This window comes from Diceros bicornis, chromosome 31 (genome assembly GCF_020826845.1).
Source record: "Diceros bicornis minor isolate mBicDic1 chromosome 31, mDicBic1.mat.cur, whole genome shotgun sequence".
In the NCBI taxonomy this organism is placed as follows: domain Eukaryota; kingdom Metazoa; phylum Chordata; class Mammalia; order Perissodactyla; family Rhinocerotidae; genus Diceros; species Diceros bicornis.
This window is the reverse complement of record NC_080770.1, coordinates 13629708-13655151: the sequence shown is the minus strand read 5'-3', so window position 1 is coordinate 13655151 and position 25444 is coordinate 13629708. Positions and strand designations below refer to the sequence as shown.

At 42.6% G+C, this 25444-nt stretch overlaps 2 protein-coding genes and 5 non-coding genes across 7 annotated transcripts; 5 read left to right on the top strand and 2 right to left on the bottom strand.

Moving 5' to 3' along the window:
• The first annotated feature begins 442 nt into the window (after positions 1 to 442).
• On the top strand, positions 443 to 1378 carry LOC131395541 (olfactory receptor 4D9). The gene has a single exon (XM_058527406.1). The coding sequence runs from the start codon at positions 443 to 445 to the stop codon at positions 1376 to 1378; it is 936 nt and encodes a 311-aa protein (XP_058383389.1).
• A 9993-nt stretch (positions 1379 to 11371) lies between these two features.
• Positions 11372 to 12307, top strand: LOC131395540 (olfactory receptor 4D11-like). Its single transcript, XM_058527405.1, has one exon. The coding sequence runs from the start codon at positions 11372 to 11374 to the stop codon at positions 12305 to 12307; it is 936 nt and encodes a 311-aa protein (XP_058383388.1).
• A 6611-nt stretch (positions 12308 to 18918) lies between these two features.
• On the bottom strand, positions 18919 to 18991 carry TRNAV-UAC (transfer RNA valine (anticodon UAC)). Its single transcript has one exon. It is a non-coding gene; the product is annotated as a tRNA-Val (tRNA).
• A 285-nt stretch (positions 18992 to 19276) lies between these two features.
• Positions 19277 to 19362, top strand: TRNAR-UCU (transfer RNA arginine (anticodon UCU)). The gene is given in 2 exon segments: positions 19277 to 19313; positions 19327 to 19362. It is a non-coding gene; the product is annotated as a tRNA-Arg (tRNA).
• A 428-nt stretch (positions 19363 to 19790) lies between these two features.
• TRNAL-UAA (transfer RNA leucine (anticodon UAA)) lies at positions 19791 to 19873 on the top strand. The gene has a single exon. It is a non-coding gene; the product is annotated as a tRNA-Leu (tRNA).
• Positions 19874 to 23568: 3695 nt separating this feature from the next.
• On the top strand, positions 23569 to 23641 carry TRNAK-UUU (transfer RNA lysine (anticodon UUU)). Its single transcript has one exon. It is a non-coding gene; the product is annotated as a tRNA-Lys (tRNA).
• Positions 23642 to 24595: 954 nt separating this feature from the next.
• On the bottom strand, positions 24596 to 24668 carry TRNAF-GAA (transfer RNA phenylalanine (anticodon GAA)). The gene has a single exon. It is a non-coding gene; the product is annotated as a tRNA-Phe (tRNA).
• Positions 24669 to 25444: the final 776 nt, after the last annotated feature.

Below are 25444 nucleotides of genomic sequence, written 5' to 3'. Positions count from 1 at the left end.
GAATTCTTTGTATAGTTTGGATGTAAATCTCTTCTCAGCTATAGATATTGTAAATATCCTTCCATTTGTGAGTTATCTTTTAGTTCTCATAATGGTGTTTTTGTGAACAAAAAAATCTTCCTTCAAATTTATGCTTATTATTAAGTGTCATACTTTATAGTAAAAGTATAATTGAATAGGTTCACAGATCTGTCACCTTTGTTTCAGTGGCACAGTGATGGAACGTACCTGTTTGGATGACTGAGTCAAAAACTAGCGTCATCTTCCACCTAATGCTGGCATACAGAATTGCAGGCACTGTACATGCATAGAAAAGAACTTCCACCCCAGGAGAACACCAAAACTCAAGTGACAGAAAAGATGACAGTAGATTTCTTAACTCATTCTTTACCTGCACTGTTGTTTCTTCCAGAGATGTACTTGAAAAGCGATCTGTGACCCAATGGATCAGGGAAATTATACCAGAGTGAAAGAATTTATTTTCCTGGGAATTACCCAGTCTCGAGAGCTGAGCTCGGTCTTATTTGTCTTCTTGTTTTTGGTGTACTTGACAACTCTGATGGGAAACCTCCTCATCGTGGTTACAGTTACCTGGGAATCTCACCTTCACACTCCCATGTACTTCCTGCTCCGCAATCTATCTGTTCTTGACATCTGCTTTTCCTCCATCACAGGTCCTAAGGTCCTAGCTGATCTTCTATCAGAGAGAAAAACCATCTCCTTCAATGGTTGTGTCACTCAAATGTTCTTCTTCCACCTTCTGGGAGGAGCAGATGTTTTTTCTCTCTCTGTGATGGCCTTTGATCGCTACATAGCCATCTCAAAACCACTCCATTATATGACTATCATGAGTACGGGACGATGCACTAGCCTGGTTGTGGCCTCCTGGATGGGGGGCTTTGTACACTCCATCGTGCAGATTTCTCTATTGCTGCCCCTCCCCTTCTGTGGACCCAATGTTCTTGAGACTTTCTACTGTGATGTCCCCCAGGTCCTCAAACTCGCCTGCACTGACACCTTCACTCTGGAGCTCCTGATGATTTCCAATAATGGATTGGTCAGTTGGTTTATATTCATCTTTCTCCTCGTATCTTACACAGCCATCTTCATGATGCTGAGATCTCATGCTGGAGAGGGCAGGAGGAAAGCCATCTCCACCTGCACCTCACACGTCACTGTGGTCACCCTGCACTTTGTGCCCTGCATCTATGTCTACGCCCGGCCCTTCACAGCCCTTCCCACAGATACTGCCATTTCTGTCACCTTCACTGTCATCTCCCCTTTGCTCAATCCTATGATATACACCCTGAGAAATCAGGAAATGAAATCAGCCATGCGGAAACTAAAGAAACAACTAGGGCATTCAGAAAGGATTTAAATTCTATGAGGAAGGGATAACACTACATTTTAAAAATATATTAAATTTTACTTTCTAAAGAATGGGAAGACATCATCTTAATGCCAAAAGCAAAGTGGCATCTATGGATACTTTGGAGTCCTAAAAGAGGTGGGTCCTCTCGGATGAGCTGGGGACCTATGTGTGATACTATTTAAGGTGAGACCCATTCATGTCTTCCACTACCCACTTTCAATTATTCATCCCACAGATATTGACAGAGCACATATTATGTTCCTGACAGTGGTAGGATTCAGACTGTTGCAGAAAGACTAAGGATAGTCACTGTCCTACAGCATACTCCAAGATGCTTTAGTGAAGATGTGAACAAAGCGCAGTGGAAATATTCTAGGCACTTTACGTGACAGCTTCAAAAGATATTTGACATTGAGCAGGCCTCTCCAAGGGGAAAGAGGCAGAGAAGGACAATCCAAGCAAAGAAATCAATATGTGCAGAGGGAGAGACTGGTGTAAGAGTGTGCCACATTCGTACAACAGTGAACTCATTGTAGCCACGAAGTAGTACACTCATGGAGTTGATACCAGTAATTGACATCTAAAGGAAAGTTCAGAAAGAAGAACTCCATATGTGGTCCCCTGGGCAATACAAATGTGTGATTTCTACTGGGGAGAAAGGATCCTCAAATCACTCCAAGGCCACGGTTTCCTCCTAGGCAGAAGGAGGTAATGCTGTGAGTGGGAGTGTTCATAAAGAAATAACACTGATGGGTAGAGGTTGTGGACAGCTCACCTTGACTTATGAAAGGCTTAAGCAAAGACAGATGCTAAGCACTCCCATGGGAAGCAACTACTCCTCATTATGTACCAAGATTATCCCAATCACAGATTGGACACACCCAAATTTCTCATTGTTTCTGTTTTTTGGGGTTTGGTGGGGGGGCGGGTCCCTCTTTGTTGAGATATCATTGAAATATAACATTGTCTAAGGTTTATCAAAAATGTTGATTTGATAAACTTATATATTCCAATATGATTACAACCATAGCATTACCAACACCTCCATCACATCATATCACATAATTACCCTTTCTTTTTTGTGGTTCTCATTGTTTGTGCACTTAGAGACCACACAACTTCTTTACACTTCCCACTCAATCCATTAGAAGGTAAAGAAAGACTAATAAAAACCATGAAGGTTTAATCAGTGAAACAGAATTTGCTAATCTCTGTGAAATAAAATGGATGAGAATAGTACTGTTACCGGATACATACGCAAGTCCTTTACCCGCCACACAAGAGGGGCGAAATAAAACTAGAACGCCAGGCTTATGGCAAGGAAAGAGTTTTTATTTCGGATGACGTCAGCCGGGAGACGAAATCTCTCAAATTTGTCCCGTCTCCCCGAAAGATGGGAGGCGAGGGGTTTTAAAGGTTGTGAGGGAGAGCATGTGCTGGGATTTTAGGTGAGGGAAGGGGAGCATGTGGACGTGCTGGCTGGCACCTTCCCACCAGCTTGCATTTGACGTTGAAAACTGAATTTCTTTCCCTTGACTGTCTGGACTTTTCATCTTCAGCCTGCGTTTGGCCTTGTGTGGCTCAATCTTGATGTCTGGACCTTGATTTCCTGAGAAAGACAGCTCACTCATATACTAAGGAGGGACAGAAAGACCTGGTTAGTTTTAAACAACAGTTGATTATGCTGAGTATGCACAGCTACAGTTAGCAAAGCTTATCTCAGGTTTTGCTCTCTTCTTCTAGCCCAGGGAAGATTCTTTAACTTCTTCTTGCTCAGTTTCAGTACTAGGGGAAGGTTTACCTAACAAGCCAGCTGGTATTTTGCTGGGATCTATGGACTTTACAGTACAATGTCTCCCATTATGATGACAAGCTATAGAAGCTGGCACTCATGTGCTAATCAGAGTAGATCAAACACTGTGACAAAAATGTCCAAAATTGAAGTAGTTAACCACAGTAAAAGTTTATTTCCTGCTCATGTCACAGGCCAATGCTGGTGTTCAGAAAGAGCTGTTCTGTGAGGTCATTTCGAGAAACAGGCCTATGTTTCTTCCAACTTGGGCTTCACCTCTCTCTAGATCCTCAGAATCCTCTCCATTCATCTAGCAAATGGAGAAAAGGAGAGAGGATTAAGAATTATGGGGAGAAGGGAGGAGTGGTTACGGGCCAGTCCTGAAAGTAGTGTGCATCACTTCTGACCACATTCCAGCTCTTAGTCATATGGCCTCAATTCACTGCAAGGGAGTCTGGAGAATATAATCTATGTCTGTCCCCTGCTAAAAGAAGAGAACATGGAAAATGATGAACTTTATCAATCTCTTCCACATATGTGACTCATTGCCAGGAAATCGTGATTGGATTAGATTACAACAACTAAGACTTTGTCTCTAAAAGGATTCTTTTAATAAATAGAGATGTTTGCTGGAAGTACTGCTGGACCCTTGGAATGCACAGAGGATCAAACTGAAATGAAGGAGATTTGGGGAAAGGAAATTTAATCGAAAGAAAGGGAAAGGTGATCAAGGTCAGCCTAGGGACTAGGATGACAGTAAAATAAAAGGACATGTTCCAAAAGATAGAACACTGGAGGAGAGTGTCCAGAGAACACTGGCCAAAAAGACAACCCTCACTTATCCCCATATTTTCCATAGACTAGTTGCAAACAAACATTCCTTAATGCAGAAGCTCCTGGAGAGATGAGTGGCATCGTCTTTGTTGACTGTCCTTTTCATGTGTTTTGTTCTATTCCCATCACTCAAAAATGACTGAATTATTTTCCAATTTTAGACATACCTCCCCAAGCATTAAAATTCCATTTGTCCTCAGCTAGATCCATCTGAAGACCAAATCACCATTTGCTGCCTGGCCCCATCTTTCCTCTGGCATCCTTGTTCTCCATATCCTCCCTACTTTTCACAATGATGCCTTTTTTTCCTACCTCTCTGTTGACTTGACCTCAGCAAAACCTTTGTGACTGGACAGAATTTTAAGTAACCAAAGATCTGTACAATCAGAGTTTATGTTCCCAAGTGTAAGATCCTACAAATGACAGAAACCCAGCAAAAGCTGCCCAGGAAGCTCCCTTGAACTGTTTACACGTGCAAAACAACCTGATCAAACACACTGAAGAAAAACAATGGAATTTGGGAGAACACCATTAAATTTACTTCTCTTTCAACATGACACCAAATAATTATTTGGATTAATCTATATTTTCTGCAGGTGGAGACATTTTCTTAGGGAACTATTAGATATTAAACTGATTCTAGCTTTTCCAACACAGGTGACATGTACTTGGTCCTACCATCTGTGATTTTTTTCTATCATAAGGAAGGTTGATTTTAAACTCCCACAATATTTTTCATAAGCAAATAAATGTATCTGTATACACAAACTGGCAGGTTTAGGAGTGATCCTACTATTCTGGATTTCTATGAGGAATTCAAAGAAGGTTCAGGTTGTTTCAGCTTAATTTATAAGACTCTATGATAGTCCACCACAGGAACTATATTTAAGTATCCATGAAATTCCAGTCACAAAACACTACCCTGAAGGGATCTGCAGAGTTTTGTTGCTGTTATTGTTGTTGCATGACTTGTCTTTCAAGTCTGAAAGAGAATGCTGCCAACATAGCTCTTATTCAATAAAGCAGACTATTAGTTTAGTACTGTATTAGTAATCTATTGCTGCATAACATGTTAACTCAAAACTTAGTGGTTTAAAACAACACACATTTCTTAAGTCACAGTTTGTGTGGGTTAGGAATCAGGCAAGGCTTAGCTAAGTCTTCTGCTTCAAGGTCTCTCACAAGGCTGTCGTCATAGTGTCAGCTGGGAGCTGCAGTCTCATCTGAAGGTTCAACTGGGGAAGGATCCACTTCCAAGTTCACTCACATGACTGTTGGCCAGAATCACAAGCTAATGGACTGAGGGCTAAGTTCCTTACTCACTCTTGGCTGAGGGCCTTCCTCAAGTCCTAGCCTTGTGGGCCTCTCCAACATGGCAGCTTACATCTTCAGAGTAAGCAATCAAAGCAAGGAGAGTGTGTCAGCAATATAGAACCCACAGTCTTCTGTAGCCTCATCTTGGAAGTGAAATCCTATCACTTTTGCTGTATTCTCTTCATTAGAACCAAGTCACTAAGTCAAGTCTACACACAAGAGGGGGGACTTGCACAAGAGAGTGAGTATCAGGGCAGGGACTGACAAGTTCTAGAAGTCAACTATTGCAAACAATCATTGTAAATTATGCAAAAAACCTAAAAGTAATTTATTCAGGAAGGGTTACAGAAGACCAAAAAGGGAGGAGGGGGATAAGGGTGAGTATAAGAGGTAATTCAGGGATATTGAGTCATTGTGACAAGGAGAATGACAGTGCCAGCTAGAGAAAGGGAAGTATTTAGTTCACGATAACAATGATCAGATTGATTTTAGACACTTTAAGTTGGAGGCATGCAATATGTCCAAGTGAGACTATCCATTGATCTAGGGTGAGACAAGGTCAAAACTGACATTGGGAATGCGACAATAGGGAAAATGGAATTCTTTGCTTTTAGGGTCTCTAGGACCATAGAGCCTAGAACATGGTAGGTGCTCAGTAGATACGTCACAATTAAATACTTGATGAATGAATGGTGCCAACAGATCCTTTGTTTATACCCCCTCTTCATGTGAGAAGTTTGAAAGGAAACGGGACAAAATGCATTTCTCAATGATTAAGATGCTTCTGATTATGTATCCTAATAGGACCACATTCAAGCCATCTGTCTAGGAAAAAAAAAAATGGAATGGGCTACAACACTGAGAACCCTATTCATTCTCCCTCAGTTCCTACCTCCAAGGGAGACAGACCCCTGTTTGTCCCCTGTGAGCCCTTCAAGCAAAGATATCTGGGCTCTAAGCACAAGGTCCATGGGGATCCATCTTCTCCTCTACATTAGGAGAATTTGAAAACCAAAACATGCATGTGTGCACACACCTTCTAGTGCATGTTTGACTTCTTAATAACACTCAAGGGAGCTTCATCCCAATAGGAAAGTCTGGCTACTCAAGTTCAACAATCACTTCCAAAAATATTTCCTTTGGTGATTCTTCTATCAGGTCTAGGGCTGAGAGGCTGGTACCCACGGAAGGGGCACTGTGGGGCAGTGTGGTAGGACAACACAGAGGCAATTCTTGGAGCCTGCCCTTTGCCACTGACAGTAGGAGTGAAGATACTGAACCAACCAACCCTCAGATGCATGTCTACCTTAAAGGGGAATAGTCCTTGACAATTAATCACTCCTAAGGTCAGTATATGCAACCGAATTGCCAGGTCCACTTCTTGGATAGGGATTAGAGGTTGGAAGCTTTAAGTGAGGTCATTTTGTTACATCAGGCCTTTATGGTGCGTGTTTGTATGTCTGGCTGTCTCTCTGTGCATGCGTGCCCATGCACCAGCAATTTTAAAATATTACTGTGGATTTCAGAAATCTTTTGAATGTTAATAATGCTCCTGAAAGGTGGAGGATGATGTATATTGAGCTAAAAACTTTAGTGATGCACAGCAGAATAATTAGTTCTTCAATATTGGGAAGGTGACTTGAAAAGCATAGAAAGAAGGTCAACTTTTTAAGAGAAATGGGGCCACACATGTTTGTTAGACAGTTGAGTTGGGGGGCCCTGAGGTTGGGGACTCTGTGAAAATCAAAGAACCTGTTTTATTAGAAAGGGTTTGCCTGGGCATATTTCTGAAGAAGTACTTCGGTTTGCTCTTGCCAGAAACAAAAACTAAAGCAAACTTTTATAAACAATACTTCTCTGTTTTCTTTTCTTCTTTTTTGTTCCACACAGATGCATGCATACACAGGGATTCCATTTATGTTCTCACTCTCCATCTTTTACTTTCTTAATTGTGTGTACATTTTGTCCACGGAAGAGCTCCATTTGGGGCATTTTCCGGTTGAATTGGTGATTTGATCACTGCCACAACTAATTTCTGCACAGAACCTCATTGCTTTTGGGTTTCAAAGCCCATTCTTTAACCACTATGATAAAGCCCCTGGAAATGCTTGCAGTTTTTCTTGCCACCATTAATCAGCTTGCAGTAAAATATCAAGAAACAATTGAGGCTCATAGTTAACTGAGATTTAACTGTTGGTAGACAATGGGCAGAACACAATCTTAGACTAGTCACAAAGTAATTAGGCAACAGTGTCTAAAACAATTGAATATTAAAGCTCCAAAGACCTAGAAATCACCCAAATCGATGGGTCCATTTAATGTTGTTTATGTGCAAACGCAGACATTGCCTACTTTCAAAAGGACTTGAAGCAGTAAATGCTCCCATTTCACAGATGAAAATACTGAACCTCCTGGAGTTTGATACCTTTAAAGATTCCACTGTTGGGCCGGCCCCGTGGCTTAGCAGTTAAGTGTGCGCACTCCGCCACTGGCGGCCCGGGTTCAGATCCTGGGCGCACACCGACGCATCGCTTGTCTGGCCATGCTGAGGCGAAGTCCCACATACAGCAACTGGAAGGATGTGCAACTATGATATACAGCTATCTACTGGGGCTTTGGGGGAAAAAGGGAAAGAAAAAAGAAAAGGAGGAGGATTGGCAATAGATGTTAGCTCAGAGCCGGTCTTCCTCAGCAAAAAGAGGAGGATTGGCATGGATGTTAGCTCAGGGCTGATCTTCCTCACACACAAAAAAATATATATATATATATTAAAAAAAAAAGATTCCACTATTGTTCCACGAAGGCATTGAAGCTCATATCTCCCAAGCTGGTATCTTTTCTCTGTGCCACATTACTTCCTACCATAGTTCAAAATAAAAATAAAACAAACAAAATCCTCCATGCATTATCTAAAAAACTGCATGTGTTCTGATAATTTTATTTAAAACTCTTTTAAATATTTACTCTGAAGAAAATATCTGGCCCTTCTAAAAACTAAAAATGTCTGAAGGCAATGAAATCCTCTGAGAGTTATTGATGGATCCATAGGTCATTGAGAGTAAGCCTAGAAAATTAGCTTTGCGTTGCTTGGGCTTCAAAGGAAAGAGAATAGGAGAAAAGTCAGTGAAATACAAGTTCTGTTCTGATGAGAGAATGAGAGATAAAGTGCAGTGGGACCCGGAGAACTCAATAGTTCACAGCAGGACCAGAGGTTGGCTTCAATATGGATGGAATATGGATGGAAGGAGTACAAAAGAGTGTCAAAGATAAACACAGCCGGACATGAAGTAAAGATGTGAAAACGACTGTCTTCAGGAACTACTGACAGTTGGGAAAGAGCTGAGTTCCATTCCAGTTTGCACAGAAATTATTGGACATTCTAAAGGGAGAATGAGAGAAGGGGACAGGATGGAGCTCAGTACAGCCAGAGAAGTGAAAAACTGCAAAGATTAGGTCAGTGTCAATGTGATCAGGCCCATTGGGTCTGCTAGAGGGCAGTGATGGAAGTCAGGATTCTATCCTCCCACGGAGACTGGGAGACAGGCTGCTTCTTCCTGAGATGCTTGAGAAAGATGCTTCTGAGTTACAAGAGATACATATTCACAATTGCAAGCCCTTTTTAGCCAATGCTCTAGGAAAGGGAGGTCAGGGGCCTATCTCAGATTGGCTGGACAAACAGTAAATTCTGCTGGCAGCTTTGTGCTTTCTCAGGCAGACATTTTAAAGGGGCTGGGGTCATCCTAAGGACACAGCTTCATGCTGCCGGAGGCCCTGCTAGAGTCTGGATGTCTCTTGGTGCAGAGGTTTGGACAGAGTCATTATGTGCCGAGAATTCTGCAGTTCCCGGGAGCACAGGGCAACTTTTAGGGGTGAATGGAGATGTTCCTTACCCTAATTGTGGTGATGGCTTCACGGGGGGTACATATATATCAAAACTCATTAACTTTTGCCCTTTAAATATGTGCAGTGTATTACATGCAAGTTATACCTCTACAAAGCTGATTTAAAATTTTTTTTAAAAAACTGCAAAGGGCAATTTCATTGTAAGCAGTTGGCAAAACCACAAGAGTCAGATGCCTGTCAACGCCCAAAGCAGTACTCATTGTAAACGTTCTCCTTAAAACGGGGTGGGAAGCAAGAGAAAAGCATAGAATTAGGATTTGTAGGAAGTGAAGTTTGGAAACAAAAGCAAAAAAAAAAAAAATGTTCTTTTCAAAATGTAAATTGTTTTATCCTTTGGTATATCTGCTTTTTTAAAAATTAATAGATTTTATTTCTTAGAGCAGTTTTAGGTTTACAGAAAAACTAAACAGAATGTACAGAGAGCTCCCATACACTCTCTCTCCCTCTACAACCACCGCCGTAGTTTCCCTTATTATTAACATCTTGCATTAATGTGCTACATTAGTTAACAATTGATGAACCAACACTGATACATTATTACTAACTAAAGTCCATAGTTTGCATTAGGACTCACTGTTAGTGTTGTACATTCTATGGGTTTTGACAACTGCGCAATGTCATGTATCCATGATTAGGGTATCATACAGAATAGTTTCACTGCCCTAAAGACCCCTTTGTGCCTCATCTGTTCATCCCTCCCCACCTCCACATTCCAATCCCTGGCAACCACTAATCTTTTTACTATAGTTTTGTTTTTCCAGAACGTCATATAGTTGGAATCTTACAGCCGGTAACTTTTCAGATTGGCTTCTTTCACTTAGTAATACGCATTTAAGTTTCCTCCATGTCTTTTCATGCCGTGATAGCTCATTTCTTTTTATCACTGAATAATGTTCCATTGTACAGAACATATCAACTTTTTAAATGCTGGAGTTGATCATAGTTGCAATTATTTCAAAGAATTATATTTTACAAGAAAAGTATAACAGCGTGCATTTTTGTCAGCATTTCCCAAATAATGTTGTATAGAAGACCGGCTTTGCAAAATGTTAATTGGTGCTATACGCAGGGGAAATGTGGTCTGTGGTGAACTCAGGTTACATAAATTAAACAAGTGTCTTCAAGCTTCACAACCCTATGAAGCAAACACAATTGTATACATTTTTACTGAGCATAAACTGAGGCTCAGCGTCACCTACCAATTAGGTAACAGAGCTGTATTCAAATTCAGGTCTACTGATTCTAACATCTTTGCTCTTTACATGACACCGAAGCCTTTACCAATCGTGAGGTGAGAGGAAGTGACATTGAAGTGTAGGTGATGAGAACAGAGGGAACCCAAGAAAAGAAAACCATTGGTCTGGTGGCCTGGGTGATAAAGGCTTTGCAAAGAGCATTAAGAGGAGCAAGGATTACAGCTACCAGTTGCCAAGTCTCAATCTTGGGCCACGGAAAAAAAAGGAGAACAAGACACAAAATAGAAGGAGACTGAAGAAAGAAAGAAACAGTCATGTGCTCAGATTGTCTTAGCTGCTGCAAAGCTATTTATCTTAGGGAGAAAGGAAACCATGAACTGTTTTTCTTGCCTTAACTTAGTGCTGATGATCAGGTATCATGAAAATTTGACCAAAGGATGCCAAGCAGAGTGCCTGCTGTGGAAGATAATGAGACAAGAAACTATTAAGCTTCCATTAGAGCCACAGACTGTGTTTTAGACTTTTCCCCTGTGTGTGTTTCCCACTTCCTAACAATTAGATACACGAGTATTCATTGAAAAACAAAAACAAAAACATAACTAGGCCCTTCGTGTCTCAGGGCATTCAGTGACTTTTCAAGAGGGATATAGAATATATAAAATTATACAACTAAAAAAATTTTCAATAGGAATTTAATAAAATACTGCTTTTGGTGCTTTGATTAATTACACCTGTTGGAAACCCACTCTTTCATTTGCTCTGAAAGAACTCAGAAAACACCATCTACTGGGGATAGCTTACGGAATTGTAGGCATCCCTGACCAAAATGAAAATTACATAAAAAATAGCCCCCAAGGGACCCCAGTCATAAAACTCATATTCTTTTTTTTTAATGGTATACTTTCTATTTTCTATTTTCTTTTTCTCCCCAGGCAGTTAAAGCAGAAGAAACATGATCCAATGGAGACGGGAAATTACACCAGGGTGAAAGTATTTCTTTTTCAAGGACTGACCCAGTCCGGAGAGCTGAGCTTGGTCTTATTTCTTTTCTTATTTTTGGTGTACACAGCAACTGTGATGGGAAACCTCCTCATCATGGTCACTGTGACCTGTGAGTCTCGCCTTCACACCCCCATGTACTTCCTGCTCCGCAATCTCTCTGTCTTGGACATCTGCTTCTCCTCCATCACTGCTCCCAAGGTGCTAGTAGACCTACTTTCAAGGAGAAAGACCATCTCCTTCAATGGTTGCATCACACAGATGTTTTTCTTCCACCTCCTCGGTGGGGCAGACATTTTTTCTCTCTCGGTGATGGCCTTTGATCGCTACATGGCCATCTCCAAGCCCCTGCACTATGTGACCATCATGAGTAGGGGGCGATGCACTGCCCTCATTGTAGCCTCCTGGGTGGGGGGCTTTGTCCACTCCATCGTGCAGATTTCCCTGTTGCTGCCCCTCCCCTTCTGTGGACCTAATGTTGTTGATGGCTTCTACTGTGATGTGCCCCAGGTCCTCAAACTCGCCTGCACTGACACCTTTGCTCTTGAGGTCTTAATGATTTCCAATAATGGCTTGATCTCTACGCTATGGTTTGTCTTCCTGCTTGTGTCCTACACAGTCATCCTAATGATGCTGAGGTCTCAGGTAGGGGAGGGCAGGAGGAAAGCCATCTCCACCTGCACCTCACACGTCACTGTGGTCACCCTGCACTTTGTGCCCTGCATCTACGTCTATGCCCGGCCCTTCACTGCCCTCTCCATGGACAGAGCTGTCTCCATCACTTTCACTGTCATCATCCCTGTTCTGAACCCCTTGATCTACACCCTGAGGAACCAGGAGATGAAGTCAGCCATGAGGAAACTGAAGAGAAAACTTGGACCTCATGAAAAGGAATAGAGGCTATGAAGTCCAGATTGGAAAGTGAGAGTTGAAAAATTTTTTCTCACAACACAATAGGAGACCCCAACCAATAGATCATCAAAGTTTTCCCTTTGTCCTACAGCAGAGTCCTCTAATAAGGATGGCCTGAAACAATCGTCTCTGCAAGTTTTTCTCATAGTGATGCTGCCAGCAACTTATGGTCTCAGATCCATAAATTGTCAGCTCTTAAAGGGACTTTAAAGCTTATATTACCCAAACACTTTATTTCACTTGTGAAGAAATGAAGTCTGACAGAAAAGTACTCCTCATTTCTTGAGTTGTGGCTGTACTGGGTGTAGCCCAAGCAATAATTAGTACAATGATCTCCAGGGACCAGGAGTCAGGGCTAAAAATTCCAGCCACCTTTACCTATGTGGAAATGGTTTTCCACTGCCAAACTTGGAAGAACCAGCTTCTGTTTTTCTAAGGAAGCCTCTGGGTTTCCCTTGCAGAAGCTGAGGTAAGTTTCATGTTTTATCAAAGGTTTCCTAGCTAATTAGTGGAAGAGGCAAGGCTAGATCTGACATATCTGACCCTCAGCTAAGTGCACGTTTTACTACTCCTGTTGCCTCCCACAAGAATTAATGGCATTGGAAACAAGCTCGTCCATAAAAAATTCTCTATTATAGTGTTATGAAAGGCACTTGGTTGTCTTCACCTGACCAAGGAGTACTGTAAGTCTTTGAGTCCCTTTAAGATTTTCAACATCGTTTACCGTCATTCATTCCCAGCCATCCCTCCAAGGAGAAAGGAATCCTACCCTGCCTGCATCGCTAGAATGTGCCTGACTCACATGTCCACAAGAAGCCAAGGCTTAAGAATAAACTGATTTTCTGTTAGTCAGGAACTGATTATCTAGAATATTACAAATCAGCCGTTCCAAACTCCTCGTCATTCTTCTTTCTAGCATGTTCTTTAGCACCTCCTCTTTAAGAGAATAGAAAACAATATTAAATTCCAGTTGATGTCCTGGCAACCTTTTAATTTGTTAAGCAAATAGATGAAATTGATAGTCAATTGAAATTTGGACTGGATACACTGATTGGCCTGTAACATCCCAGTCTTATCACCCATGAGATCGCTGAGGATAAGTGGTTGGACTGTTGTAAGGGAAATAAAGAGCCATTTGCATAGCGTGATTTAGGAGGGAAATACAAACAAGGAAAACCTCCCCCAAAATATAGCCCATCCCAACCAGCTCTATCACTGCCTGCTGCTCCCCTCTTGGTGCTGGCCTGAAATTCCTGCTCTTGGGATATTTCATAGGTTAGATAAAGTTCATGGGGGACAAGCTAGATACAATGTTACCACTTCACAAGTTAGATACACCTCTGGAAAGCTGTAGCAATTTGGTGGTAACGAGGGTGAGGAGCGGGTATCTCTAGTCCATTCTCAGTGATACCTCTCTAGGGATTAATTTCAGATAGTCTCAGTGACTAATCAAATGCACCAGGTATCATCCCAGAGTGAAGGAGATATAGAACAGGAAAGCAGTAGTGGGTGGACATGAAGGAGGGGGATAAGTCCAAGCCCAGTGTGTCAAAGGTAGCCAGAGAGAGCCAGGTACAGACTATGGAACACTCCCGCAGGATGGCCAAGGCAGACACTATTGACAAAATTCACATTTGCTTATGTCTGATCCTGGACACATGGGTGCTTTACTAAAGTTGGAAGATCTTTTTAAAAATCTACATTTGCTTCTTTTGGGTGTTGTTACTTCCTGCCTAGAATTAAAATCCTTCACCACACTTCTGACTTCAACCTTGAATTTTGTACCTAATCACCCAAGGAACAAAAATGTCAAGAACAATTCAAACTTCCCTTTGAAACACAGAACACAGAATCACGTTCTGCCATAACCAGTATGTTCCTTTATCTATCAACAGTAGCATATATTTTCTTCCTTGTAAATCATTTTTTATTACAAAAAGTCATACTTCTCTTAAAAATTAAACTTCCCTTCCTTATACCTTTTTTTTAGCATGTAGTCTTTCCTTTCTAGAAGCAAACAATGAATTGTGATTCACAAGAGACTATTTTCAGAAAAATATATATATAAATGTGTGTTTTGTGAATATACACATGTGTGTTTACATATAGACTGCCTAGTGAAAGAAAAAATACATAGCATATAGAAAATTTTAAAACACACACATACACACACACATATATATGCACACTTTTTACTTTTAGACTATCCCACGATACACACACACACACACACACACACACACGCTTACTTTTGAGACAATTAATTGATTATGTGGAGTTCCTAAAAGACTACGATATTTTGGAGATAAACAGTGTACATACATTAAAATTCATTTCCCATGAAAATGTGTTCCTTCTCCTTCAAGGTGATGAGACCGTCTTGTTTGACAACAATCTTTTAACGCGTATTCTTATACAGGATATTTAATTTTTTGCAAAATTTTTCCACATCTCCCACATGGGGAAGCTGTATTTCTAAAGAACCTCCTCTTGAATTAAGAGCAGTGTCTACAGAGCAAAATTTTTGTAATGTTTTTTTACCACTAGAGGGAGCCATTCCTTTTCTGTGTTTCTCCCTTTGGCAGACGTTTAAAAACTTAAACTTTTGTTTCCAGACAGGAAGTTAAAACCCATATCACATTCATTTTCTCTCTCAAAAGTTTCAGATCTTTTTCTGAGGAGCGGAAACGACTTTACACATGAACCCTGACACAGATCAAGAGGAGCAGATCTGTGGGTGTTTGTCTGAGGTCCTCTTGGTGTAGTCATCTAGGGCTCCACAGATCAGAGCTGGAAACCTCTGCTAGGGCACCCCTTAGGCTACCTCGACTCCCAAACCTCAGCGGGCATAAGAATCACCTAGCGACTTAATTAAAATGCAAAATTGCAGGCACCATCTCTAAGAGATTCAATAGTTCTTGCATGGATACCAGGAATCTACATTTTCAACCAGCATCCCTCCCCCCACCACCCACGTGATTCTGAAGTAGGTGGTCTGTGTATCACGGGCACTTTGAGAAACACTGATGCAGGTGAGTGTTTTTCAAACTGCAGATCCTGAAACTCTAAGGAGTGTGATGTCATTAGTAGGTCTGGACATGCATTTTTTTTTTTTTTTTTTTTTAGTGAAATAGAATGGTCTAGAGTAGAAGAGAAAAAAATCACAGAATTCTCCAAATAATAAAAAAGTATTATTTCCTGAAAACTTTATTTCAGATATAAACAAGAGTATTGTGATCTTGATGTAAATAATATATATTTGTTAGCATGTGCTTCGGTGAAAAAGGTTTGAAAGCCACTGGGCTAGGATGTACTTTCTGCTTGGACTTTGTGAAGCTTCCAGACCATCGGTTCCAGCTACCATACCCTCAGTCCCATTAACATGGAGCAGCATGCCTCAAGCTCTCCTCAGGCCCCTTTACTAGATCTCTCCAAGGTCAACACTCGGGGAACACGTAACAGCCACTAAAAAGAGTCATGTCCTGGATCCTGTAGGTCACTGGGCATCTCTGAATAAACCAGGAGATTCCAGCAAGTCTGAAAGTCTAAGAAAACAGGGGAGGGTGAGGTTCCCAAGGACCAAGGACCTTCACATCTTCATCAGCATCAGGGGTTAACTAACCCCTTGGCCCTGAGAAACCACATTGTAAAACCATGTGTCTTTGAGAAGGAACTGCAGTCAAAGGCAACATGCACCTTTGCTAAAGAAATGAAAATTTGCACTAAGCCATTTTAAAACAGTGATTTTTTACATACTTTTTAATGTACAGCTTGTCAAAAGGGAAGTCATCCCTAAGACCAAAAACTCAGAGCGAGGTTGGTGTAGCAGGGCAACTTATTACACTGGTACCAATGAATGACGCTTGAAGAAATTGCAGGGGACACGTGACATCTCCCTTCACCATGACATCTCTTTTCTTCTCCTTCTGTTCCTTCTCTTCCTCCTTCTCCTTTTTCTTTTTCTTCTCTGTCTATACTGCAGCTGTTTCTCTCTCTCGTCCCTCCCTCCTCGTCTTTTCTCTGTGTTTGATCTTGCCTCCACTTTCTACCCTGCCTGATGTCCCCCTGGTCACACTGATTCTCAAGACGAAGACAGGGCTACAGCCATCTCCAAACTCTGCTGCCTGAAGATAGACTGGGCAGCCACTTAGTTGCCTTACAATTCTGACTTAACGGTCTATGTTTTTAGTTCTAATTTCCGGTGAATATTTTGGGGAATGATGCAAAGTTTCTGATGGCTTGAATGTATTTTTTCCTCTGGATCCCCTGCAACATTGTTTATTTTTCTTCTTAAAAATTACAACAGAAATATTTTCAGCATTGTTAAACACAATGGGATAGAGACCTCCTCTCTAAGAAGAGGGCATCTTGAGGTTTGATATTCCTGATATTTGATAAATTTAGCTTGATATATCACCCAGTTTGTATTGTGAAAATATCCCCCAAGAAATGGAAAAAGCCTATAAAAAATTATCCACAAATTATGTTCATGTAAAACTGTTATTGATCTCAATCTGAAATCCAGTTCCCACTTCATTCCATTATTCCTTCAACAAGTACTTATTCGAATATTTACTTATTTTTTATTATGGTTTTATTATGGACAACCTGCAATGTGCTATAAACTCTACCTTTTTGTTTCTTGAGGTACAATATATGTACAGTAAAGTTCACCCTTTTAAGTTATATAGTTCTATGAGACTTGACAAATATATAAAGCCATGTAACCACCATTACAATCAAGATATAGTTTTGAGGTTTCCATCACCTCAAAAAGTTCCCTAACACCACTTTGCAGTAAATCTGTTTTCCCCACACTGCCCTCTTTGTCTGCAAGGAAAAAGTGCTCAGCTACGTGAGATCTCGGGGCATCGTGTCAAATCCTACTCAGCCTTCCAGAATGGAATCACTGATCTGTCTTCTGTCTCTACAGTTTTCCCTTTTCCAGAAAGTCATAAAAATGCAATCATATAAGTAGCCTTTTGTATATGGCTTATTTCACTTAGTACAATGCTTTTGAAATTAATCCACGTCATTATATATATCAGAAATTCACTCCTTTTTCTTGATGAACAGCATTCCGGTGTATGGCTGCCCCCCTATTTGCATATTTTTTCACCAGTTGAGGGCATTTGGTTTTTTCCAATTTTTGGAGATTATGACTAGAGTTGCTATAAACATTTACACGCAGGTCTTTGTGTAAATGTGTGGTTTCATTTCTCTTGGGTAAATATCTAGAAGTAGGATTGCTGGGTCATACGGTAAGTGTATTTACTTTTATAAAAAAACTTCTATTTTCCTAAGTGAGTATACCATTTGCAGACTCGAACAAAATAGAAAGTTTTCCAGAATATTGATGGGGTGAGGGGAGCAGTACCTATGGCATATGCTACCTTTTGTACAAAAATCATAAGTGGTTTATAAATGAAATGTACATCTATACTGGTGAATGTGTAGAATATCTCGGGAGGGTCACAAAAGAAACTTCTAGCAGTTGAAAGATGGGAAGTGTCAAAGATAAACAAACCTGGACACCAGCTAAAGTGGTAAGCACAGATTTTAATCAGTAATATACTATTATAATAGGGAAAAGAATCCAGCATGAACTGAACTCAACTTCGACTTGTACAGAGTGACTGGATATCTTTAAGGGAGACTGAGAGAACAGGTAGGGGAGTGATGGGGGCTCAGTAGAGTCACGGAAGTGAAAAATTACAAAAATCCGGAAAGGGGGCCTCAGCCCATGTGAAACCCATCTGAGTTTGCTGAAGGCCTCTTATCGCTTATGGAAGTTAGGATCCTACCTTCCCACAGAGACTGGGAGACTGGGGCCCTGTCTTCAGCTGTTGGCTGGAACCGAGAGTAAATGTTTTTGGCAGCCTTCAGTTTTCACCGGTAGGCACTCTAAGCAGGTCTGGGGTCATTTTAGGGATGCGGCCTTGAGCTGCTAGAAATTATGTTAGTGTTACTGCTTGTTCAAGTCTTTACAGGCCAAGGTTAACAGATCTAGTTGAGAGGAGGGCTCAGAGGAGCCGGGCTTGAGTTTGGTCAAGGAGAAAATCTTCGGCAGAGGAAGACATCACTGTAAAACCTGTGGGGCTGTTTGAATTCTTTACCATGTGCATAATTTTTCAAAAAGTATTTTTAATTTATATAAATACATTATGAGGTCAGTGGATCTGGAGTTAATCAACAAAGGATGGAGGCGGCGTTCAGGATATCCCTCAACCGAGTAGTGGCAGCAACTGCCCAAGCAGGGCTTAGGAAGGAGCAGGTGACGCAAAGACCCCCGCCCTGTCATCCGAAGGCGGCGCAGGGCGGCAGTCGGGAGCGCGCAGGCGCAGCGGGGCGTTGACCGAGTCGGGCGCGGCCGCCTGCACCTCCCAGAGGGGCCACGCGGGGGCAGCCTCGGCGCCCGATCTGCGCGGGCGCTCAGAAGAGTGGGGCCTGCGCGGCTGGGCGAGGCGAGCTGCAGAGTCCAAGAGAAACCGCAGCGTTTCTAGCATCCGGAAGCAAAACTCGTGATCCAGCTGGCAAAATGAAACTTTACCCTAAAAGGTTCTCTTCGTCCCTGAGACGCTTAATTACCACCATCGTGGTTCCACTGGGGCTCGAACCCAGGACCTTCTGCGTGTAAAGCAGACGTGCTAACCGCTACACTATGGAACCGCGCGTTGCGTTAGCAACACAGGCTCCAATAACACCACACAAAGACTCTTCTTTTCTTTCGGATGTGAAATGAGGTTGAGGGTTGATGCCGGGCGATCGCTCACGGAGAAAAACTTTCCAAAAGATTCGAGACTTGCAAGCGCGACTCCCGTCCACGCTTCTCCGTGGCGACACGGGCTCCACCGTTTCTCAAAGAAAAAGTGTAGCCGGACCCTCCAGCGAGCGCCCCCGGACAGACCCCGTTCCTGCCTTGATGTAAGCAGCGCGGAGGAATCGGTGACACCGGGCTCTGTGGCGCAATGGATAGCGCATTGGACTTCTAGATAAATGGAGGCATTCAAAGGTTGTGGGTTCGAGTCCCACCAGAGTCGCTTTTTGCTGTAATAAAAGGAAAACAATCACCTTGCCTATTTAAAATCTCCAATCTCATTCGCCCAACTATGGGAAGGAAAGAAACTCATTGCATTTCTCCGTAATGTCTTCACGTGTCAAGATGTTAGGAATCCTGCTACTTCAGTCTTCTCAATCACTTTCCTGGGGCTCCAGAGTTTCTGGTGGCTGGAGATGAAGTTATCAGGCTAGGAATCCTGCTACTTCAGTCTTCTCAATCGCTTTCATGGGGCTCCAGAGTTTCTGGTGGCTGGAGATGAAGTTATCAGGCTGTGATAGAAGTTAACTGAGATTTTCTTCCCCCGTGTTGTTCTTTTACATCAGGAATAAAAATTTTAAATTGCTTTGAAACTTTTCAGTAGCTCAATATTGTCCAAGTTGCCTAAACATAAACAATGCCTTGTCAATTACCAGAATGGCCGAGTGGTTAAGGCGTTGGACTTAAGATCCAATGGATTTATATCCTCGTGGGTTCGAACCCCACTTCTGGTAAAGACACGACTGGTTTTCCAATCAAAAACCATTCTCTGCGAATTTCTGAGGAGAGCTGTGTGGATGGCTGTGTATTTTGCAATCTTAGGCGTCTAGATGAGAGTAGCCAAAACAGCCTGAATGGTTAAGTGGTGATGACATTTTAATCTGAAAGTTAATGTGTTTTTTCCCAGACATATAAAGTGTAGCAACAACTTCAGAATTGATGGTTTGAAAGTAGAAAGAAAACGCGCGCGTGAAACTAGACTGCATTGTAGGGGAGGGGGCGGGAGGCACTAAAAACGTTCACTCTCTGAAATTAGTCGACAGTTATTTCTTAAGAGCCTGCTATGTGCCAAGTACCGTACTAAACGCTCGGGTTGTGGGATTGCAGAAATCTAAAAAAAAAAAAAAGCAAAACTAAGGAAAAAATAATAGCAACAAAAAAGACAAGGTCCTTACCAACAGGATTACTGCCCAGCAGCACTTACGTAACAGAGTGACAGAGGGAAGAGGTGATGTATAATCAAGCAAATAAGTAGAATTTCAGATGGCGATAAGCGCTATGAAGAAAATAAAACCCCGTGGCACAATAGAGTGGCATAGAACTTTTTCGGGACAAACTTATTCCGTTTGATTATGGAAATCGTTCACCTTGACAGGAATGTTCCCTGCTCTCTCTAGCACACAAAAACTTCCAAGGACCAATTCTGCCCGTCTTCCTCCACTAAAGTCTTCCCTGACCCAGGGCCCTCATTCAAGGATCCATTCATTCCTTCAGCAACAGTTTTTGAGAGCTTGCTTTGTCCCAGCGCCTGACCCAGGCACTGGGGATATACAGGGAGTTCCTGTCCTCACAGCAGAAACATTCCAGGAGGAAAGAGGTTGTGGCAGCCACAGCAATAGGGACAGGCTTAGAGCCCCAGTACCTCACTCTGTCTGGAGAGGATCAAGCAGAGATATCCGAGGCAAGTTCTAATCCTTGTTCAAGGATCGGCTGGAACTTCCCAAACGAAAGAACTTAGAAAGTGGGAAGACGGTGGCATTTCAAGATGGGTGGGGGGTGGGGTGACATAGAAAAAAAGCACTATAATATGTTAAATGAAATACAAACCGCTCCAGTTAACTCTCTCTATGCTAAGCAGGCCTGTGCCACACTATTAACAATTACATAGTGCCGGCCCCGTGGCTTGGCGGTTGGGTGAACACGGTCCACTGCTGGCGGCCCGGGTTCGGATCCCAGGCACGCACTGACACACCGCTTCTCCGGCCATGCTGAGGCCGCGTCCCACATACATCAACTAGAAGGATGTGCAGCTATGACATACAACTATCTACTGGGGCTTGGGGGGGGGGATAAATAAATAAATAAAATTATAACAATTACATAGGGTTTGAGACTTAGGTTCTCAGTGATTGGTGCCTGTCAATCTAGCCTGTCCTAGGAGAACAGGAAACAGATCTTCATGCTCTCCCACATCCAGAGCTGTACTCAGCAGCCATTGTGAACAGAGAACTGTTGTTAAGAAGCTGAGGTTAAGTCAAAAGCTCCCTAACTTTCCCGGGGATGGACCTCATGGCACAAGAGGCTCTTTCCCAAGGGGGGCTGGTTTTAGTTTTCTTGGTTGAGGCCAGACTTGTCATCTGATTCTTAGGGAACCCACATCTTCATTTGTGAAAATAGTACCTAATTCATTTGTGGTTTTTCAATACCGGCAACTCCCCTCCAAATCTAGGAGCCATGGAGGGACCCCCACTGGGAAGGAAATGTGTACTTTTAGCCTTTCTCTGCAGGCAACTGCAGAAAACACAGGATCAGGGACGCTTTCATCGGAAGGGCTGCCTATGTGATCCCACTGATACCGAACCAAGTGGGCTTGCCTGCTGATGAGTTAAATAAGACTCTACACCAGTAGAAGTTGTCTCACAAAGTAAAGTGTATTTGCAGCAAATAGGAGGCCATGAGGAATCATTTCCAAAGTCACAGCATCCCCGAACAAAGGAAAGCAGGAACTTTCATTTGGTTGGGGAATGAATATTCAAAAGGGAGAGGCGGGTATTCGCTTACACGGGTTCAGTTGGAGAACATGCTTTCACATAATGAGGCCTAAGCTCCTCCTGGAGAGATCTTTGTATTAAAACTAAGGCAAAGGTAATGAGCACAGCTCTTGGGGTGAGGCTTGGTCAGTTTCAGGATGGCTGCTGGTTACATCTCCTTAACATACACAAGGAAAAGAAACAACTTGGAAAAACAGTTAATTGTGTCTAAACCCACCTTTGAGTTTCTCAAGCCCTAGTCGGTGACACCACAAGAGTGGAATAATTTAACAGACTACATTTTTTTTGTTCTTCATTTTATTATGAAAAGAATACATGCTTATTTTTCAAAATCCAATAATACAGATGTACCTAAAAGAAAATGGTGAGAGCTTCTTCTCACATGTTTCATTGCCATCCCTCAAAAGGTGGTCATTTTTATCAGATTGTTTTGTATCCTTAAACATCTCTTATGTATATGCAAACAACAAATATATACAATTAAAGGACATATATTCATATACATATCCTTTAATTTTTTCACAAACATTATACCATACATATTAACACCTTGGTTGTTTCTGCTTACCATAACATGGATAGCTTTCCGTAATGGATTACTTTTTAAACTTTGCTCATAGTACCCCATACATTTCTCCATAAAAGAATGCAAACCTCGAGTTCTCCCACATAGTGGAGAACTCCAAGGAGGGCTAAAAGGATTGTGAGGTTCCACCCCACAGGATTTCCTTCCTTTCAAGGGAATCTTATCCAATGCCTCAAGGAATAACATGGCACCGAAGGAGCAAGACGAATGAAAAAACTCACTACTCAGTTATGTCCGGGACACAGCTGCCAGGGTAACAGGACTTCCTAAAAATATCAAATCCAGCCAGATCAAAACTTTCCAATGGAAGTTCAGGAAAATGTTCAGATTCCCTAGCGAACGTCCCTCCCCGTTTGCTGTTCTCTCTGCCCAGAACTCTCCTTACAAGCCTTCAGGGGCCCCGTCACCATCCACAGCTCAGGTACGCACCACCACGCCCTGGAAGACTCAGCGGACCCTTACTTCTGGTGTCGGCCTGGTGCTCCCGCGCTGCAAAGGCCGGTTTCCCACCATCAGAGCCCTTGATCGGGAGCCTCTGTTTTGCGTGTCTTCCCTCCGCACCGAGAACCCGGACTGGGTCTTTGCAGCCCCACAAGCTGGCTGAGATCGGGGAGCGCGGCGTGCACTCAATTAGTGTCTGTCGAATAACGACTGGAAACCTAATCAATTATTCATAAGGCTCCACTCGCAAGACGCTCGCTCCAACGCTCTTCAAAGACCAGAATTGGAATTAGAAATCCCGCTGCTCACCCACAGGCCCCCCCCAGAGGTCCTGAATCTGGAAAAGTCCTCGTGGGATGTTCTCTTTAGGTCGCTGGGGGTTGGGGCGCTGCCCGGGTGCGGGGCAGATCAGGCCAGCAGTTATTTTCTTATTTAAAGTCTATCTGTGATGGGAGAAAGGGAGAAATAAAGACCCTATTCCGCCAAACGCCCGCTGCTCCATCTTGATTTTGCAGTTTCACCTCTCAGGGAATCGGCGAAAGGACTCAGGACTGTAATCCAATAGGAAGAAGACAGCGGCCACGTGGCCTATTTGACTGCGGATAGGCTATAAGAGAAAGCACCTTCGTAAGCCCGGATAGCTCAGTCGGTAGAGCATCAGACTTTTAATCTGAGGGTCCAGGGTTCAAGTCCCTGTTCGGGCGTGGGTTCTTTTAAACTCCAAAGCAAATTTGAGTATGTGTCCAGACCAGACAGGTGTGAGGTTAGGCAAAATACACCTAGATTCTGCCCTCAGGGAGTTTAAAACCCAGGTGCCCGGCCAGACCTGCGACTGCGGGTTTTGCCAAAAAGGTGAAAGACGAGAAAGATGCCTGCCAACTTTCACCTCCAACTTTTGGTCCCTTCTCTTCCAACTTTTGCATGATAATTTGTCTTCGGATATTTTTTCCTTAAAACTAACGTGTATTATTTTTATATTCAAAACCTCGATAAACACACAACCAAGAAAATTGCACCCCTGTCGTCAGTCATGGTAGTAACGCTCCTGGCAGTAATCGTGCCCCTTTGACACTGAGCAATAGTTCTGGCACTGTTTATTAAAAGCGCGGTGACAACACTGGGGTTCCGAGAAATATTTCAGACTGAGACGCGTGCTAATAAATCACATCTCCAACTGAGAACCATCCTTCACCAGATTTCTAACGCGCTGGTGGACCCTGACTTCTTGCTGTGCAGAGAAACGTCTTTGAAGACTGTCTTCATGTCTGTCATCTATGAGAAAAACTTGCAAGCCCAGCGAGTTGACTACACTGGGAATCAAACCCTAGACCCTCAGCTTGTAGACCAGACGTGATAGCCACCATGCTATGAAATTTCACACCACATATTGCTAATATCCAATAGCATAAATGCAGTGATTATGAGACTGGGTATAGATCATTCCATGATTTGTGATTTCTTTAAGAGGTTCAAACTCTTTGCTTCCTTATAGTGCTGTAGTACCATCTTCTCGTTGCTGTACGCCCACTAAGAGAAACGTAGAAGAGCTGCGTAGGTGTGCAATGGGACTGGGGACGGAGGCGAGCCTCCAAAGGAGATACGAGCGTAAGGAAAGGAATGGACTCCAGTCCTGTCCAAAGACAAGTCAGCAAAAACCCTGCCGAAACCCGGGATCGAACCAGGGACCTTTAGATCTTCAGTCTAACGCTCTCCCAACTGAGCTATTTCGGCGAAAACAACAGCCTTTTCTACCCTGTCAAGGAAAATTTAAAAGAAAAAAAAAAGACTCCTCTTTCTTCCCTCTCCACCTTTTCAATTCCTAATTTCACCTTCCAAATTGTGCTATTTTTAGCTCTGAGGTCTTGAGAGCAGAGAATGAGAAAACTAATTCCTGCCATGTACGGAAAATTTCTCCTTCTGCCTTGCCCCAGGCTGCCTTTTATTCTCTTATTGCTTTCTCTACCTCTTCCCCGGGCCCTGATGAGAGTAAAGACAGCCACTAAGTGCCTGCTGTGTGCCCAGCACATGATCTACGTGGTCTCATTCAGTCCCCACCCCCTCGCCACTGTCCTGAGGTGGATATGATAATATGATAATTTTTAAATGAAATAACTAATTTGCCCCAAATCATCCAGAACTGAAGCAGAGCTATCCAGCTCCAAGGCCCAAAAGGTCTTGGTGGAGACAGACCTCAGTTTTTTTTTTTTTTTCTTGCTGACTTTTCACCCGTTGGTGAAAGGGAGAGGGAATGAACTTGAGGAGAGGAGGCAGGAAAGAACTAAGAGGCCTCAATGTTCTCCACCCCCTGTCCTCTTCTTGCCCAAGCCTGGTCTGTTCTTCTTGTTAGGAAATGATTGGAGCAAAGAGCCTCCACTTTTCAAGGTTGCCAAAAATGGACTTGATCACTTTCGAAGGGACTCCCTCAGGAAGAAGAAGCAAAATTCGCGTGTTTGCCACATGTGGCTCCTTACCCTGTTTCTCTCTGTGGAACATCATCTGAGCCCGAT

Bases quoted from the DNA above. Each gene is read 5' to 3' on its own strand.
- LOC131395540 (XM_058527405.1), top strand. From the start codon at position 11,372: ATGGAGACGGGAAATTACACCAGGGTGAAAGTATTTCTTTTTCAAGGA.
- LOC131395541 (XM_058527406.1), top strand. From the start codon at position 443: ATGGATCAGGGAAATTATACCAGAGTGAAAGAATTTATTTTCCTGGGA.